Genomic DNA, 14,935 nt, shown 5'->3' on the forward strand with positions numbered 1-14,935 from the left:
CTGCAGGCTCTGCAGAAGTCAAACACTAAGCTCATTGTCTCTCGCGCGCACACACACACACCCTTTATCCTTGCACACCGAGCCACATGGTCACATCTCATTCGCATCAATTTTAAAAGGAGGAAAGAAAGCAGAGGGCAACTTAACCCGCATCATCCGGCTTTTATTGGAGCAGATCGATGCGAATATGACATCAGGAATGGGAAAAGTTCAGGCGGCAGACTTTAATTCTGCAACATTTTCTAAAGGACTTTTTTTTAAAACACATTCTGAGAAAAGAGGATGGTTTTGTTTCATTGTTTTGCTTCCTAGAAGCAGCTATTAAAGTATTTGCCTCCTTTCCTTGAAACTTCACTCCCGATGGTATTTTCACAAGGGAGCTGCAGATTACTAGAAAACTGCTTACCTGATTTTCTTGTTTAATACTCAGACTGTGTGAAAAATGACCAGCCTTGGCTGCAATTCAGTTACCTACTCAGCACTAATCGGTGTCGTCTTTTTGTCTGCCCCCAAACCCAGACGGTAGAAAAATCATTTCGCTAATTTAAGCGTTTACTTAAAACAAATTGAGACGGTCCTCTTTATTTCATGGAGACATTTCCTCTCGTTTTCCTCCAGAGGCTGATTTGTAAACACCATCAGCTGGGGTGATTCTCAGCTTTGATTCTGTCATGACTTCGGAGCTCGAACGTCACCGCAATTTGCCGCTCATTTCCACCGCCTCGACTGGATCTCCTAATTTTTTTTTTTCTTTCCCCTCCTCATTTTCTCTCTCATTTGCAGCTTCCCCTCCAAGCTTATTATTCCCCCCCCCCCTTTCGACACCTTCTACTCAAGTGACTCTTTTCATTTTTCTCATTTGCACTCCGGTTTTGCTCTAACCTCTTTTTACTCTCGAGCGTCTTCTTCGTCTCTTCGAGAAGTATTCCGGGGCAATTTGTTTTTGCAAATATGGGAGGAGACGACGTGCCCGAGGGCGTGGTTACCTTTCGAAGTGACGTGCACAGGGAAGACCGAATGGGAAGGCGGGGAGGAGGAGGAGGTGGTTAAACGCGAAGGAACAAATGTTACTATTATTCAAGCTGGACGTCAGTGTGTGGTCAGATCAGATGCTTGTCACATGACGAGGAATTAATTCAAACGTGAGGGCAAAACACAGTGTATAAAGCATAAATATGTGGTAAAAAGTGCCTTTGTCTTTTGACCATGTGGGGAACGAAAGTGTGTAAATGTGGCAGACAGGGATCTTTATCTATTTCTGTTATAGATCAATATTTATCTCTATGAGCATCTACAGTATATCTCTGTCTCCCTTTTTATCTTCAATCTATTAATCACCCTGTCTTCCATCTATACAGACTGTGTAACTTTGTTAGCGTATGAGAAAGAGAGAACGGTCAAGACGTAGGAAGGTTGATGGCTAATTTGTGCAAATTTGTCAGGGAGCATTCCGTTCTCTGTAACAAGTACACGGCGCTCTTCTGTCTTGTCTTATGTACGTTCGTGCCCTTTTATACCAACATGTTGTTTCAGGACAAAAAATAAATAAATAAATAAAAAGAAGACTCAACACTGAAAATCTTCACTCCTCCCCGTTCGCTTCGTCCATCCGTTCATCCGTCTCTTGGCTAACAGCGGTATCGTGCAGAAAAGCCGTGAATAATTTATCGGCCCGGATTGCTCTGCCTTCCCCTTCTCTTTCCTTTTGGCATGCTGCTGAACCGAAGAACATTTGGTGCAACACAAGCAACCCCCCCCAATACACACACACGCACACATACGCACCATCACCAAGGATGTGGTTAATGGCCATCACAACTTAATTGATCGCCCAGTTTGCGTTCGTTGGGTTAGTCTATTTGATGGTAGATGTGATATGTAAGATGTAGACCAGTGGTTCTTCAACTTTTCAGCTTTTGACCCATAAAATAAAAGCTTCAGAGACTCATCATGTTGACTTTTGCTGGTTGAAGAATACAAATATTGCTAATAGACCATTTAACGAAGAGCTTTGCCAGTCTTCATTATTTGATTTTTTTTTTTATCCAATTATGACTTCTGCTTTCAGCTTGTGGTAAGAGTTAGGTTTTACACTTAATATGATTTCAATTGATCATCTTAAGCCCACCACCCATCCCCAACCACCCCATCTGTGGTTATCCCACGCTTCTTATACTAGTTTATTGTGATGTTGGGTGATTTCTGTAAAAATGGAGGAGATTTTTCCTTTAAATCATTAAAACAGTTGTCTTATGTTTGGCAATAGGCTGTAAAAATGATCAAGGAGACATTTCACTGTTTAGAAAACACTTCCTGATGGTAGGTCACTACTACCAGAGGAATGGTTTTAGTAAATATTGTCTCTGTCAGGGCCCTGATGGAGCTCTAAGAAGGCAATAAATTAAACTTAACTTTCTTTTTAGAGGAACTGTATGTAAAAACAAGATTTCTGGTGCAGTCTTGGGTCCTTAACTGCCTGCCCTCCTGTCTGTCATTCTCCTGGGGGTTTCCTTTCGGGACATGCTCCCCTGTCCCCTGTCCAACGACGGATTGCCCTTTTGATACCCGTTGTCCCAGTGTCCTAATCAGACTCAAGTCTGGGTCCAGCTCCTCACTGAACGAGCCCCTGCATGCTCCTGACTGCCCTCCCCAGGATGGAGACGAGTCCTGGCGTCCTGTTCCGAAGACTCGGCTAGGGTGGACAATGAGCTGGGTGTGGAGGTTCAGTCCGAGGCGCGGTGTGCCCGTGACTCTCAGTTCATAATATCTACACGACCAACTATGCAGCGTTTCCCATCGCATTATCCAAGGAGGCGCCTCGCCACCCCAACGGTACCGCCGCCCTCCCATGAAGGTCGCGGCACGCAATAAATTAATAAACGCCTGTGCGTTTTCGCTCATTACTAACGCACTGCGGCTGTGGGAGATGCCAAAGCCCATACATCATCACTCACCCCCAAGCGCCACACCCCTGACCTCTCCGGGACATTTAGAATTTAGACAGTAGGCTTGGGTGATACGTTAAAAATTTTCCATTGGTCACCGTCAGTCCAACTGGTGACATATTCGCGCCTTTGACTTTAAGAGTTGGTATTATAACAAAGCGTTGATGTATTTTGCAGCCCTAGTTATAATCATTGTGGCTGGTTTTGTTTGCTGCTTCAGAATTAAGGCTTAGCTTGAGCTTAGAGATCAGTGTTCCTTCTAAACCAGAGGTGCCCAGTCCTGGTCCTGGAGGTTCACTACCCTGCATGTTTTAGTTGTTTCCCTGCTTTGACACACCTGATTTGAATGACTGTGGGCTTGAAGACCTGCTGAAGACCAGGGAAATAACTAAAACATGCAGGATAGTGTCCCTCCAGGACCAGGATTGGACGCCTCCTGTTCTAAAGGCTGTATATCCTATTCATTTTCTTCCTTTCACACATTTTGAAGACCCCGTGGTGCAAAGCTTAACTCCATATCGAGTATTTCCAAAGCTTCATCAGGCGGAGATTTGCTTGAAACGGACGGGAATGTGAGTTTGAATGGCTTTCTAGAAAGAGACCAACAGACGGACTCCAGACGCTGAGAGCGACTGCAGCTTGACACCCAACTATCAGATTCCTCGAGGGAGCCTCCCCGCCGGTGATGGAAAATGGAAGGAAGATGTGTATCATAAATTGCAGCAGTGGTCAGAGCTATTTCACATGGAGACGGACAACCCTCCTCCTCTTCCTCTGTCATAGCCCTGCTTCCAGTTTCTGACAGACCGACGCTCACATTTTCCCATTAGCATAAACATAAATCTGGCGTCCTACTTGTTTTATGAAAGCCATTTTTACAGTGTTGTCTGGGAGTTTCAAAGCTTGCTTGGACTTAAAAAAAACACACCCAATAAATTCCCATTTTCAGAACATATTATTGTACTCCTTATTGTGTATTTTTTTTTGTTTTTTTTCTTATGTTTTGTTCAAGTTCTGTATATATTTTTGTCTACTTCCTGTGACAGTTGTTTTTGTCGGTCAGTCTGTTTTATTATTTATCCTCCCTCATATCATTTAGCCCCTTTGCTCCCTGTTTGTTTATTAGTCCGTGTCCCCTGCAGGTTTACCAGGGTCTGGATATCATCACCAATAAGGTGACAGCCGAGGAGCGCGCCCGGTGCAGACATCACATGATCGGCTTCGTGGACCCGTTGGTGAACAGCTACACAGTGGTGGACTTCAGGAACAAAGCCCTGGCCCTGATATCCTTTAACTTGTGAAAGAAGAACATTGATTTCTGCAACACCTCGTTGCCATCACCTTGTTATTTAGCCGTGACCGCAGGGGCGGGGGATTTATCAGGTTTGACTTTTACTAATTAGCGTGAAGACGTCTGCCGTGCCCCGGTTTGTGTGTCTCGCTGCAGATGTTTTGCAGCGGAAAAACGAAAAGTGGGAGATCACTGGAGATGGTATTTATAGATGAGTGTGTCTGTGATGCGTCTTCACACACACTCTTAACAGGCACAGACTCCGGGCAGTCACACCCTCCCGCAGACGCTGGCCGTCACACAGATGTGGTGAGAGGAGCCAATAACTAGCGAGGGTATTAATAGATCAGGACGGCGTGGCCGCACACACTTCGTGTCTCTCCCTCACGCGCGCCAGTGCGGTGAGGGGATGCGGTAGCTCCAAGAATAGGCTCGGTGCAGCTCGAGCCTGCCGGTGGGAAGAGCGAGACAAGGGGAGAGTTGAATACAGATTAGGAGGGGGGGGGGGGTATTCTTTAGATATAGATATAAACTATAAAGCAAAAAGGAGCGTGTGGTAAAAGACAAGACCTAATGACTTGTCATTCCCTCACTCGACACGCCATTCACATAAACCAGCCCTCCAGTTTTCTCTCGTGTGATTTTACGTCGCTGCTTGTCAGTAATCATCCTCGCTTCCTCTGCGAGTGCAGAAATGCAGCCTCGTGTGTGTGTGTGTGTGTGTGTGTGTGTGTGTGTGTGAACGGAAGGCGAGTGATGATGCCTGATGGGCCTTTATCTTGTTTGAGTGGTTATTTGATTACCCTACAGTGGAAGGGGGTGGGCGATTAGGAGGAGGGAGGGGGAAGAGGAGAGGTGCAAGATGAAAGAAGATGCGACAGAGAAGGAGACCGAGGAAATAAGGTGTGGCGCAGGCTCAGGCTGGCTAACCGGGAACATTTCTTTTAAATTTTTTTTTTTTTTTCATTTTTCAAGTTTAATATGTAACATGTCAACTCTTTTACGTAAAATAAACGGAATAGCCGAGTTTGAAAACGAGAAACCATGTTTTAAAGGAAGTATATCCTTTTTTTTTTTTACCCCACAGGTTGACACAATTTCTTGAAATCCTAATGAAGTTCTCTTTGTACGCTTGGGTCAGAATACCACAGAGCCTCTTCAGTTTTTGTGCCATGAAATTGCAGCTATTTTCCATGCGGCTGGTTTTAGAAGATAGAGTGGGGCACTCCGTTCCAACTTGATTTAAACACAAATTACACGTTCCTACCATTTGGAAAAGAGACATTACAGAGTTCCCAGCCTGAGAGCTCACAGTGGCACGCCAAACTGGGAGCAAAATGCTTCACTGAAACTTTCATTCCCACTCATTAACACTTTCATTATTTGCAGTTTTGCCACAATGATTGGGTACTGATACTTCTTTTAGGCAGTCTTTTTTTTTTTTTCCAGTTCGTGGTTTGAACTGGCTCAAGTTCAAAGAACATTACACAATGGTTATTACAATAACAGCCAGTTGGTAGATCACGTTCTAACTGTACCAGCTTCATATACCCGAGCTTCACTGTCAATCGCTTTGTGTCGCATGTTCTTAAAGGTTGGTGTTAAAAACAGGTGTGCCAGCGGTTTATTTAACTAATGTTCAGAAGCTTCTTGTAATTGTGGTTCTGGTTCACTACTAGAGGCGGCATCTCGCCGAGCTATGACTGTTGGGGAAACTAGTTGGGACTGAAAACTGCAGGAAAATTGCAATAAAATATGCAAAACAATTTTCTCTTGCGGTCTCGCTGAGTGTTTGTGACCATCGAGCCACGTGGCCGGTTTTTGAAAATCCCGCTCATTTTTGTGTGCACACTACAGCTTGCAAAAAATGCATTCTTGGCAGTGCACGTTATCCGTTGCCCACCTCCGCTTGCTTTGTACCCAACTTTGCAGTCGCCTCTCCCGTGTTTTCGATCAAATCTGCTGAAGTACACCTCTGAAATGAAAACGGGCGGATTTGGACCAGTTTTTTAAAATAATTACTTATCATCGCCATTTGACTCGGATGTTCGCCGTCTCAAGAGGAGAGCTATTGAGACGGCTTGAAGTCGCCCATGACATTTTTGTGATGATTTTGAGGGAAAAGCGGACTCGTGCAAGGACGTTGGGAACTCTGCGAAAGTCGCAAGACATTCAGGAGACTCTGTCATGGACGCCAACTGATCACAGCCCAGTGAGATGCTACCTTAATGCTGTAATCAATGTCCGTCGGGAATTTCTAACTTGCAACTCTAAAAAACGCCAAAGAACATGACAAAAATGTATCTAGTTTTCTACTCTGGATGTGAAATATTAGACATGGTACTGATGGAGCATTTAAGGTGTCCATGAGTATTTAAAAATGCATTTTGTACCCAGGAACTTAACATATAACCTCTTGCTGTTACAACTGTCTTAACAAACACACAAAAAAAACTACTCACATGGAATTAATAGTCACAATATGAATGATACGGCCATGAATACAGTTACTCTTTACCACTGCCACAATGCAAAAATGCCATTTTAAGGTTCAACCGCATACTTTAAAAATCGGTTGGTTTTCTTTTTGCCATCGTCGTCTTTTGGCGAGGCTATTATATGACGGCCCTCAAAGTGTGGTCCTGCAGATTAATTTTTCCAACATCGAGGCAGCTGCCAAGGCGAGTGCAAAGAGACCTACGGCAGGCGGCTTCGTTTCATACCCACGAAAGTACGAGTGCGAAGTGCCCAGGCAGCAAAAAGTGGCAAGTGGCGAAAGTATGAATTAACCCTGAGCTGCCCCACACAGCGGAGCTGAGAGTTAGTTGTCAGATGCCTCGTAAAAAAGTAAAACCATTTGCACTTTATTCATTTTTTTTTTTTTTTTTTTGCTGATGGAGGGTTATTAGAGGACTCGGAGTCATTTGCAGTTTTGGCGAAATAAATAAATGAATAAAATCTAAGTGACTCATTAAATTAAAATGTAATTTTTTGAACTCAGCAGCTCATTTCACAATGAATTAATTAATCCCTTTCGAACATTACTTTGGAACAGTGATGTCCAATCCTGGTCCTGGAGGCCCACTGTCCTGCATGTTTTTAATTGTTTCTCTGCTCTTCGGCAGGTCTTCAAGTTCTGCAGAAGCCTGTTAATCACTCATTCATTCAAATCAGGTATCAAAGCAAAAAAAACAACACCTAAAACATGCAGGATAGAGGCCCTCCAGGACCAGGATTGGACACCACTGCTTCAGAGCATGGCTGAGATGTTTTCTTTCTTCATTGGTGTTGTGTAGAATATCAGAATAGCAGAATGGGCGGTTAAAGTTGATCCACTGCTAAAACGTCTCTGAGCCAGCAATAGAGGTAGTCAGAGAACTGAGTTGGCGTGTATGCATGTAGTGAAAGTGGGACTTACAGTGCTTCAGGCTTAATCAGCGGCACTGCTGTCGTGTTGCTGGTTTTACGACGCCAGCTTCGCGTGCAATCACGGGCTCGATCGGTTCATGTGTGGACGCCATCACAACTACGGTGAAGGCAATGGGAAGGGGCTCTTCTTTGCTGACTTTTTATGTAAATGTGACGTAAAAAGGACTGCCGGCGTGCATTTCATCTCCAACCATCTCCTTAGCACTCCAACATAGATGACATGCACAAGAGGAACAAGCTGCCAATCATTGTTGGAGGAACAAACTATTACATTGAGTCTCTGCTGTGGAGAATTTTACTGGATACAGGGGTAAGTGTCATACAGGCGTAACTTACATGCTTTTTGTTATGCTGCTTATTCCAATCCGATGCCATTGATAATATTAATGGGATGGTCTTTATCCACCGTAAAATCAATGTTATGCCTAAGTGGAGACAGTTTTCACAGCTCAAAGACAATCTTAGATTTAATCCTTTATTGTATTTTAAAGGCTATGAGTTCATGCTACAAAACCACTTCTATTAATGAAACCGGCTGAGGTTTCTAGTTGTCATTTCAATTTGCACGGTAGAGTTTGACACACAGCAGGCGTTCCTAACAAGTAGATTAAAACAGTGGAAACTGCAATATTTTAAAATATTTTTTTGCTAAATGGAGTCAGAAAATAATTTCAACCCAAACGTGTGTCACAACAGGAAAACAAGGACTGCAAGGATGCGGTGGATGAAGCGGGAAACAGGAAGACGGAGCTAGAAAAACTGGAAGGAACCGAGCTGCATAAAAGACTGGCCAAGGTGGATCCCGAAATGGCCTCCATGTTGCACCCCAATAACAAGCGGAAGATAGCCAGGTGATACACCGCTTGGGTAGTAAAAGTAGCATATCTGTTTCATTTAAATGTATGGTGGTGCGTTACCCTTTGTGACATAAATTTACAGCATAGTATGTTTTGCTTTTCCCATATTTTTGTTACCTTTGCTGTAGCTAGCCAGTTAGGAGACTATTAGCTAATCAAAGCCTAGTATTAATACTGAACAATGATGCTAGGAATTTTTCAGTTTCTTGGCTTTATCATGCTAAAAACATTTGAGATTTTAATAAATAAACAAATGTCAGTCACCTTAACTTTTAGAGTCAGTGAACAGGTTGAAATGTGATCTCTGAAAGTCTTTAAAAGACACCTATCCAGTTGTGCAAAACTAACCTTTTACCCATTATTGTTGTACCGTATTTTCTGCACTATAGGACGCACTGTCAATGAATGGTCCATTTTCAAACTTTTGTCATATATAAGACGCACCTCCCAATTTTTGTAACTTCGGGCGGACCGTGCTCTAGCGGAGCTGGTTCGCCTGGATCAACATTTATAAGATCCCTCTGTGAGAGATCACAAAGATAATCAAACGGTTCAAAACTCACGGAAGGATACTGCACCGACGTAAGTGCCAAGTATAAACGCCTACAGCGCTCGCTCAGGTCCGCACGCCATGCGCGGGGCCCTGCGTGACTCTAATGAGCCTTAATGCTGCAAGTGGTGCGGCTTTGTAGTTTACCAAAGTCGTACTAAAACATTACGACTTCTTACATATATAAGGCGCTCCGGATTATAAGGCGCACTGTTGTTTTTTGAGAAAATTGAAGGCTTTTAAGTGCGCCTTATAGTCCGGAAAAAATGGTAGTTTTTCCAAGCTACCAAGCCCAGCCACCAGCAGTGGTGGGTTGGGGTGGGTGATAGCCACCCAGTAATTTTGCTGACATCTTCTTGCAGGGATAACTAGGCAGACAAAGTGATTTGCGTAATTAAACTATGATCTTCTACAGAAACTCAGAATCCAACAGAGGGAAAATCAAAGGTAGTGGAAGAGAAGCTTTAAGGGACGCAGTGAAGTCGCTCCGTGGCGTTTCTTTGGCCGTGGAAAAACAAAATCCTTCAGCTGTTTGAGAACCGACCGGAGCGCTCAAACCACTTTAGTGGAAAAAAAACCCCTAATAGTGGCTTCTCATTTAGTCAAAGTTTTCCATCTGTATAGAGTTGCACAATATCCTGTTTCAGTGTTGACAGTGAGGTGCGCAAAGTCGGATGACTTTACCTCCAAGAAAACCCCCTCCGGTCTTTGACACTGATTATGGGTTCACAAGGTTTTTTTTTTGTTTGTTAACAAAAACAGTAAGTTTGTATCTGTGGGAAGCCGAGAATACTGGAAAAAAAAAGGAAAAATTTCATTTGAGTTGGACTCTTTTAGCAGCTGAGTGAACGGTGTGAATTAGGATTGCACTCTATGATGTCAACATCGCAAAGGACTGCAAGAAATTACAAACTGCACATCAAACGTATATTTGGCAGTCAGTTGGACCCCCACTGCCCTAAATAATCATCGCCCATTTAGATAGTAGTAACCAAAATGCTAAAACACACGGAAAGAGTTGTGTGTGTTGTCAAAATGTATATTTTTATTGCAATATTCAACAATGACATCTCAATTGGATGATTTTCTATTAACGTGCAGCCCTAGTGTGAATTAAAAACGTATCTAATGGACAGTGCCTTGTTATTTCTTGATGTAAAACAGCACAACAAGGTTTTGTATGATGAGTTCAGGGGCAGAACGTCTGAATGCTTTTCAGAGCAGAAGTCCTTTCCTGACCCGACAGACCTCTGACTTGGTCCGTGCCCCTTCGTCAAAATCGCTACAGAGAAATCCCTTTTGTTTCCTGTCCAAACCACCATTCTTACAGCAAACCTCCCAGAACTGATTCCTCAGACAAATCATTTACTTTATTCAAATACTCAGGTGTTATAAGTCTGCCTTGAGTAGGAAAAAACGTTTCACCTACAGCTCCAACTGTGACTCTGACGTAAAATAAAAGCGTTAAATGCTCGATCGTTTGTGCTGCTGCAACTCGTCTGCACGTCGGGTTTGAATTTTTCTCCTGTTTTATGAGACCCTGAAGGCATCGCGCTCCCGGGCTGACAGTTGTTGCACCAAATGGCACGCACACACACACACACACACACTGCTTGATTAGTAGCAGTCTGCGCGCCGGTGTGTTTATGCGAGCAGGTTAGGTTACCCTGTCCTTTAATGCGACAGGAATCTCCTCCTTGTAACCCCAGCGTCCAGCCGGCCATGACAAAAAATAAATAAAAATAAATATAAATCAGTGTCTCACCTCAGTCTGAATGTAGCTGTGCACTTTTGAGGAAAAATGTGCATTTTATTATCGGTTTGTTTCCTCCGCTGTGCGTCATTATTTCCTCTTTTCTTGTGTTGGCAGTGATCAGCGTTCATAAAACACAAGTCAGGCTCTTAATTTGCGTCTCAGACGGGGAGCTGGAGGCGTTCACTTCTGGCGAATTTACTGAAAGAGTTGGTGTTCAACTCATTTTAACTCAGTTTGCCCAGATATTCTGTATCAGGAAAGGGGGTTTAGCTGTGAGAATCGTAAGTTGTTGGGGTTTTTTTTAAATAGAAATTTGGATTTCAGCTTCTCTGTTTCTGTGCTTTGTCTACAGAAGCCTTCAAATTCACGAAGAGACGGGTATCCCCCATAGCCGCTGGCTTGAGGAGCAGAGGGGCCATGAGGGAGGCGGTGGACTTGGGGGGCCGCTGAGGTACCCAGACCCCTGCATTTTCTGGCTACATGCAGACATTAAGGGTAGGAAGAGAGCTGCCCAGATCTTCTCTCTTTTTTTTTTTTTGTTAAATAAGAGCTTATAGTGTCTGAGAAAAATGATCCCCCTCTTCTATGTTTTCCAGCTCTAGATGAGCGGTTAGATGGACGTGTGGACGAGATGTTGTCTGCAGGACTGATCAAGGAGCTCAGAGACTTCCACATCCGATACAATCAACAGAAAGTCCAGGAGGACAGGTAGAGTAAAGAAAACAATCCCACACATTGCTGCCAACCTGTTTGGTTTTTTCTTTTTCTGTGTGTGGAGTTAAGTTTTATTATCGTCTCTGCTTGGATTTTGCAACGTTGTTTTCCAGTTTTTCTTGCGCCACTTTCTCTTGTAAATTTTATTTATTTATTTATTCAATCCTGGTATCCACATTTGCTATAATGCCCGTCAGCCACCGACCAATCAGTTGGAGGTTTCTGAGCATCAGTGTGCACGAGTTTCCATCAGGAAGCAGAGCTGAAGGGGAGACTTAGAGTCCAGCCTGTTGTTTTTTTACATTTTCAAAAAGTCTTCATCTTCTTGCCAAAGAGGATTTTGATGACATCATTAAAGGCAATTTATCAGACGTTGTACAGCTCTTCCTGGACCATAAAAAGGGTTTCCTGCCTCCCCTACCGTGTCCCACACACTCCCCCAAATCCTGCAAGCAGACTTTAGAAGTAAAAGTCCCACAGTGTGGCTTAAACTCCCTCTGGGAAAGTTATTTTGTAAAACTAAAGACAGGGGATCAACAACGGAGACGGGGGAGACGAGTGCGATCAGGAGCTCTGATAATGAGCAATGAAAAATACCTCGTTCTGGACTCTGAGCCGATCTCAAAAATCGAATCGGGACATCCCTGGTAGTAGTACTTTGTGGATTCAGAGTGGGTTTAATGGAGGTTTTGACCTAAATGTAAAAAAAAACAAGTTACTTTAATTATACAACAACTGAAACTATAATTTTGTTTTCATGTCTTTGTGTCAAGCAGTAAAACTCAGCGTTTCCTCTCAAAGAACCCTAGGTCCTTAATAGACGTCCACCAACTGGACTCCACCTAACAGTCCTCCATCAGCCAGACTCAACTTAAATTTAACTGGTTTTTCTCTTTTTTTGGGGGGGTGGGGGTGGGGGTGGGGGAGTAACCAGCGGTTGGTTCCTACACGTTTTTTGTTGCCACTGCTTTGGCCCATAAACAATACTCATGCATATCGGCGTTGTTTCTGTGCAAGATCTTTAGGGGGCGGAGTCATTCAAGATTTGCAGTCTGTTGTGTTGGACAAAGCCTAATGTGATCTATGTTAGCATGCAGGTTGGTGCTGATGATACACGAACCGTGCAGCCGGAGTCCATAAAACGACTGTTTCACGTTGCGCCCTCATGTAAATCAGTGATCCAGAAAGTCACGATACTCAAGTCTTCCGGGCAGTAGGAGGGAAGTGAACTCTGCCAAGCGGCGGTCCGGTGATTTATTGCCCCCTCCCAGTCTGACAGGTCACTCTGTGCTGCACTCTGACGTTTCCCAATGGCCTGGAGACCGATTTAGATGCAGCTCACACTGCTGGGATTTCAATGATTTTTTTGTATGGGAAGGATTTTTCTTTCGAATATCCGATGATTAATAACAATTGTGCCAAACTAAGCTCCCTTCTCTATTTGCTCATTACCTAAATGACTTTTTTTCTCTTTACGCTTAATAAGTTGTCTAGTCAACTCGGACCAAGTTAATATTCTTCTTCAAAACTTCTTCCTGACATTTGATTAACAGCGATCACATGATCCGAAGCTTGGCGGAGCAGCTTCGCCCAGTCAGTGGCTCGAGACTGAATGGTGTTTTTGTGACCATTGTCTCATAGTTTTGTCCTTTTTCCAAATGTTCGCCAAAGCAAGACACTAACCTTGTAAAATAATTTCATGGCACCTCTTCCTGATAACTGTCATGGCCACCACTGTTGGTGTGAGTCATCCGTATCAGGCATATCTGAAATATGAGAGGTCACGAGTCTCGGTCTGGATTTATTAGGACTGTGTCACGGCTAAATGACTTGTCAGGTTCATTTGTGCCGGATGTGGAATAACTCGCAATCAGAATCACTACAGATAATTTGGGTTTGTTTGCATGTTTTACATAAAAGTTAAATGAGCCTTGCAGCACATCTGTCTGAGAAAGGAAAGGAAATAAATCTTAACAATCAATGACAGCTTGGATCAATTTCAAAGCCACGAGCTGAAATCCAAATTAGCACTGAATGGGCTCTCAAAGAAATCACTAGATGTACATTTACAGCCCTTTTCAAGATGGTCGCCACAGCTAAGAAATCAGACACAAAAATAACTGTAACTGGGTCATTTTTACAGATATTGAGCTAAAATTGGATGATGCAGTAGCTGGGAGTCATGCCCAACACATACTCTGAGCGCTACCAGTTCACACAAGATCTGTTTTTAAAGCGTTGCTATTACCTGTTACTGTCCGCTCTGCCTGTCTGTTGGCAAAATATCTCACGAACCAGTGGACGGATTTTAATGAAACCTTTAAAAATGAATCATTGGATGCACACCTACAACTCATTAAACTTTGGAGTCAACCCAGTTCGTGATGGCCGCTGCAGCTCATCGACAGTAGCCGACGCAAAAATGTCTATAACTCGGTCAGATTTACCGATATTGGCCTAAAACTTGGTGTGGCCATAACCGAGAGTTGGCCTGGACATTTCCTCTGAGCAGATGTTGCGAGATCTGAGCCGAGATTGTGCTTTACATTGTTTATAAGGTGTAAGCAAAACGGCTACGACTTCCTTTCATCAAAAGATGATCTCAGTTTAAAACGGCGGCGGGCGATATGCATTCCTTTAAGGGCTAACCAGACTTTGTTTGAATATTTGATCAAATTAAAATGTGTCTTTTTGTCAGTGTTAAACCTTCCTGTAACAGAGAATCACAGAGGTCGTCTTCGAGCTGCTTCACAGAGGCAGGTTGGAAAATGTCAAGATTGACTTTCTTACTCTCAGGCACTCAGGAATTGATTCAGCAAGCGTTATTTTTACTTCTAGCAACGAGCACTTTCTTTTGGCAGGGGGAATATGTCCGCTTTCTCCACCGGGATGCTTTCAAATGAAGCGGCAGCTTCCTACTCAACATATGGTGCGACACGAGATGGGAAACGGCACTAAATCGGAAAACCGTTTTGTTTTGTTGTTTTTTTTTGTTCGATTTGCGTTCGTGGAATCCCGGCCCTCTCCCGTTTATTTTCTGTTCAGGCCGCGCGCGTCTCGGCTGGTCTCGGATTCGAATATTTCTCGCAGCAGTTTTCGCGAGCTCACGTTTGCAGCGAGGCCAGATCTGTTCAAACGCTTTGTTTTCACCGTATGAAGTGGTATTTGCGTGGTATTATCAAACACATACTTTGACAGCATAGATGGTGCTTGTGTCTGCGATTGGGCGGGGCTGCAGGGAGTGGAACGATGCCTAGGAAGCTGCTGCTTCCCTTCTTTTTGTCCACCCCCCACCTCCTCTTCCCTTTCCTCCTCTGCCTTCTCAGCAATCTGATCATCCATGCACTTTGCCTCCCTCCCTCGCTTCTGTCTCTCCACCCCCCACCCCCCCAC

General features: G+C 43.8%; 1 protein-coding gene across 1 annotated transcript in view; it reads left to right on the forward strand.

The window, feature by feature from the left end:
- Nucleotides 1-14,935, forward strand: part of trit1 (tRNA isopentenyltransferase 1) — a 41,640-nt gene that overhangs the window by 11,585 nt on the left and 15,120 nt on the right. Inside the window, exons 2-6 of the mRNA XM_017420945.3 lie at nt 4,088-4,228; nt 7,877-7,975; nt 8,362-8,516; nt 11,181-11,323; nt 11,425-11,536. Coding sequence (XP_017276434.1) covers nt 4,088-4,228; nt 7,877-7,975; nt 8,362-8,516; nt 11,181-11,323; nt 11,425-11,536 — 650 coding nt within the window. The remainder of the gene's footprint in view (nt 1-4,087; nt 4,229-7,876; nt 7,976-8,361; nt 8,517-11,180; nt 11,324-11,424; nt 11,537-14,935) is intronic.

Source organism: Kryptolebias marmoratus, linkage group LG5 (genome assembly GCF_001649575.2).
Source record: "Kryptolebias marmoratus isolate JLee-2015 linkage group LG5, ASM164957v2, whole genome shotgun sequence".
Taxonomy (NCBI): Eukaryota; Metazoa; Chordata; class Actinopteri; order Cyprinodontiformes; family Rivulidae; genus Kryptolebias; species Kryptolebias marmoratus.